The sequence below is a fragment of the Papaver somniferum genome, chromosome 3 (assembly GCF_003573695.1).
Source record: "Papaver somniferum cultivar HN1 chromosome 3, ASM357369v1, whole genome shotgun sequence".
NCBI classification, from domain to species: domain Eukaryota; kingdom Viridiplantae; phylum Streptophyta; class Magnoliopsida; order Ranunculales; family Papaveraceae; genus Papaver; species Papaver somniferum.
The window spans coordinates 24,643,423-24,647,453 of record NC_039360.1 but is presented as its reverse complement, the minus strand read 5'-3'; the positions used below and the strand labels follow the sequence as shown (position 1 = coordinate 24,647,453).

General features: G+C 36.2%; 1 protein-coding gene across 1 annotated transcript; it reads left to right on the top strand.

The window, feature by feature from the left end:
- Positions 1-378: 378 nt before the first annotated feature.
- Positions 379-1,204, top strand: LOC113355600 (monothiol glutaredoxin-S3-like). The gene has a single exon (XM_026598498.1). It carries the CDS (start codon positions 619-621, stop codon positions 928-930), a length of 312 nt encoding a protein of 103 aa, XP_026454283.1. The 5' UTR covers positions 379-618; the 3' UTR covers positions 931-1,204.
- Positions 1,205-4,031: the final 2,827 nt, after the last annotated feature.

Below are 4,031 nucleotides of genomic sequence, written 5' to 3'. Positions count from 1 at the left end.
AAGTGGAACCCTCCAATGAATAATCAAACAAAAATTGGACTATGATGACATAGAATTTACTAAACCACGATTTTTACTAGTGATTCCATATATACTGCAATTATATGACTAGTTTATTTGCATGAGGATTAGTTTATATACGGTGAATAAAATCATCAATGGGAATAAGTTTAGATATTGTCTCATTTTTTCAACCATTTCACCGGTACGGCAGTAACGAAAGAGTGTATATATCTTTATCAAACACATCGTCACATCATATATATGATCAGCATTGATTTATTAAAGAGCCAACCTCAAATATCTAAAAGAATATTCTTCTCCTTCACTCTCTCACACACACTACTGGTTTTCACAATTATGCAGCACCAATCGTGAACCTTCTAGCTAGATACTTTGTCATCTATAAATAACCCAACATTCTAACTTCATTCTCATCATCAAAAAACAAACTTCATTCTCATCGTCAAGCATCAAAAACATTTCCAAGCCTCTTATCATCTTCTACATTCACATAAAACATCAAATCTTTCTCATACTCCAACCTGCCTCGATATCATATACCATACATTTCGAAACAACTTTGATACATCACTTACATTTAAGGATCAATATATAATGGAAAGAGTAACAAGAATCGTATCACAAAGGGCTGTAGTGATCTTTAGCAAGAGTACATGCTGTATGTGTCATACTATCAAGACTCTATTCTATGATCTAGGCGTAAACCCAACGGTTCATGAACTCGACGAAGACCCGAGAGCAGGAAAAGAAATCGAGAAAGCGCTTGTAAGGTTGGGATGTAGTCCATCGGTACCTGCTGTATTTATCGGTGGTGAGCTAGTTGGTGGAGCTAATGAAGTCATGACTCTTCATCTCAGTAGCTCTCTCGTTCCATTGCTAAAGCAAGCAGGAGCTATCTGGCTTTGATGCTGTTTACTTAATTTTTACTTAACTAATCTTACAAGATTAGTTGATTATTATCCTAAGTGTGTTTGTTGAGTATTATATATATTAAAGAGTTATAATTTATCAAAAAGTTAATTAGTTAACTCCATACTAGCTAATAGCTGCTAGCTTTAGGAATCTATCTTATTAGAAAACAGAATGTATGGCTTTTTTGCCACTGGTTTGACATCCTGGCAATGTAGATTGCTGGTTTTGTAGTCGATATATCAATTAATTTATGATTTTGAGTTGTTTATCAAACAATGGTGTATTGGCTCGTTATATCTTTAACTGTCTGAAGACTCTCAAGTCCCGACTCCCATTAGGAGGTACGCAGTAGCGCACCACAGTGATGATGATAATGAGACTTGAAACTCCAAGACATTTAATATTCTTTTGAAGCTTGGCCATTATGGACGTTTATGAGATAAGTTCAACCTCGATAAACGAATATTCGATAAATGAATAACTTCGTCAAATAAATAATTTTTTCCGGTCTCGATTTGGGCCAAGGTGATAAATGAATAACCTCGCTTAATGCATTAATGAATAAAAAAAATTGGATCCTCAAAGACCTTATAGAAATATAAACAAATAATCACTGAATTATATATATAAATAAACCAAAATACATAATCAGAAAATTTTACATAAAAATATATGTAGGAGTGAACTCAAAAAAAATCATTTATGGATGATTGTCTTTTTCTTCCACCCAAACCAAAATGCACCGTATCCTTAATTTTATGTAATGCTTGCATAATTTCTGGAATATTTTGCTCGTGTTGTAGCAAGTAATTTTTTAAAGTGACCATCGCTTTAAAAGCATCTTTAGATGACACATTTGGTACGACGCTATTATCATCTGATTCAGGATCATTCTCATTATTCATTACTGACTCAATAATTTCTTCGTTTGTTGGAGACTCCATAATTGCATCATTCTCGTTAGGATACTTTAAAAGATCACATTTCTATAACGTAAATTAGAAATGACACCAATTAATCTTTGGATTTCTTCTTCTAATTGACCATTTTCTGGTATACTTGTACATTTTCTCCTGTACAATTTAACTTCTTAATTGAGAAAATATTGTCTAAATGAATAAATATTCGTTTACCGATAAATGAATATCTTATTCATTTATCGATAAATAAATAATCCCGCTAAACGAATATTTTTTCGTTGTCCCGAGAGCATTCATTTATCGAAGATCGACTGTAGGAGTCATATGGCCACGTTAGTAATCCATAGTCCACACCCATTATTAGTAAGAGGCATCAATATTATTTATTTTCTTTGAAGCGTGCAATTTATTATAAGAGAATTTATAGTCGGGGGAATTACATTATCCCACACTGTTGTTGTGAGTTTTTCTATATAGCAATCATCTGCAACTCGATTTTTCTGACTCTTTGTTGCTGAATTTCTTTCTTTGTGCTTAGTGGTATATTGCTGAATTTGGGTATACGTACACTTGATTTCTGCAATCTGATTAGAAATGTACCATGGAACGTCGGCCTCTGAGATTAGAAATCTCGTTAAGTTTCCCGTATATATTTAAAAATGAACTTTTGGCCACTCCCGTTCCGTCGTCGTTAGAAACGATGAGCATGGCTCAAGTTTCCGCTGCAAGTGCAGTTAGGGATGGTCATGGGGCGGGTATGCCAATCTGAGTCACTTTCCCGTTTGTAAAAAAAATACTCATACCCGCCCCGTTACCATCATGAATCGGGGCGGGCGGGTATGGGAAATATCCGTATGTGGTGGGTTTCTCATGGGTTACCCGTAACACGGTGTTAATACATAAATTTATTTATAATCAAAACTTAAGTATGAATCAAATAAAAATAATAACATAAGAATAATGCATTCTAAAATATTAAATTGAGAAATTTATTTTAAAGTGAATAAAAGAATCTTTAAATGACTTATTAGTTTTTCTATATTTTCTTTTCTCATTTTATCTTCGTCCATGTTAACCATTTCATTATCATATCATTTTCACTATTTTAACTTTTAGAGTATGTGACTGATCACAACAAATAGGCGAAAGTGATGAATATACAAGAACGATCAAGGATATAATAAATGAAAGAAAGCTCGATGAAGCGGTGCAAGTATAAAAATTCGATACAAATTCTTGCATAAAAGTCCAAACCTTATAATATGAAATATACGGGATGGGTATGGGGCGGGGACCTTGAATCCCATCCCCACCCCATCCCCGTAGCTTAGGTTTCGGGTATTATCCATACCCGATCCCATCCCATTTGTGCGGGTAAAATCCTACCCAAACGAGGCGGGTACCCACGGGGATGGGTTTGGGTGGGGTAAATGGCCATCCCTAAGTGCAGTGGTGATACCCAACAGTGGTGATATTGCTAAGATTGTGTTGTCTCCCTCGTTTCGACATGTAATACCTACTCCCTCTATTCCGGGATATCCCCTTGTTGCTCCGCCGTATTAATTTTGATCCAACATAAGTGGGGTTTGAGTCATCCCACGAAGATGGTTGTTGTTGCTAGCTAGTGTCTCTTGCGATGGGTTTGGAGAAGGTTGCATCTCCAATAGTACTGGAGGTAGGTGGTTTTGAGCCCAGGTATATTCCTGTTGGAGATTGATCGCCATCTGCGTTATATTCGTCGGATATGGCAGTTGCTGGCGATAGGCTGCGTCGTTCCTGGCTATCCATAAGGAGCAATAAAGGAATCAAAATGTTGTGGTGACTGGGGCAGCAGTTTTCGTTTTAAGGAGCAGGGAGACTTTCGTCTGATGGGGAAGTGAGGTGGATATGCTATGAGTGTAGTTTTGGGTGTTCGTGAGATGATGTGATTGGACGTTTCAGGTAGGGCTGTCAATGGGTCGGGATCGTCCCAAGTATCAATGAACCCGGGCCTACTTATAAAAGCCAGGTCTGGTTCCTAAATTTGTGGACCCATAACCGGACACGTTAAAAATCTCGGGTACCCATCGGTTTTGGGTACCCATTAGGTATCAAGAAAGGTATTAAAAAAAATCAAAAAACTTGATATCATTCTCTTTTTGACTTGATTCTAAAAAAAATTTACAAAGAAAATAC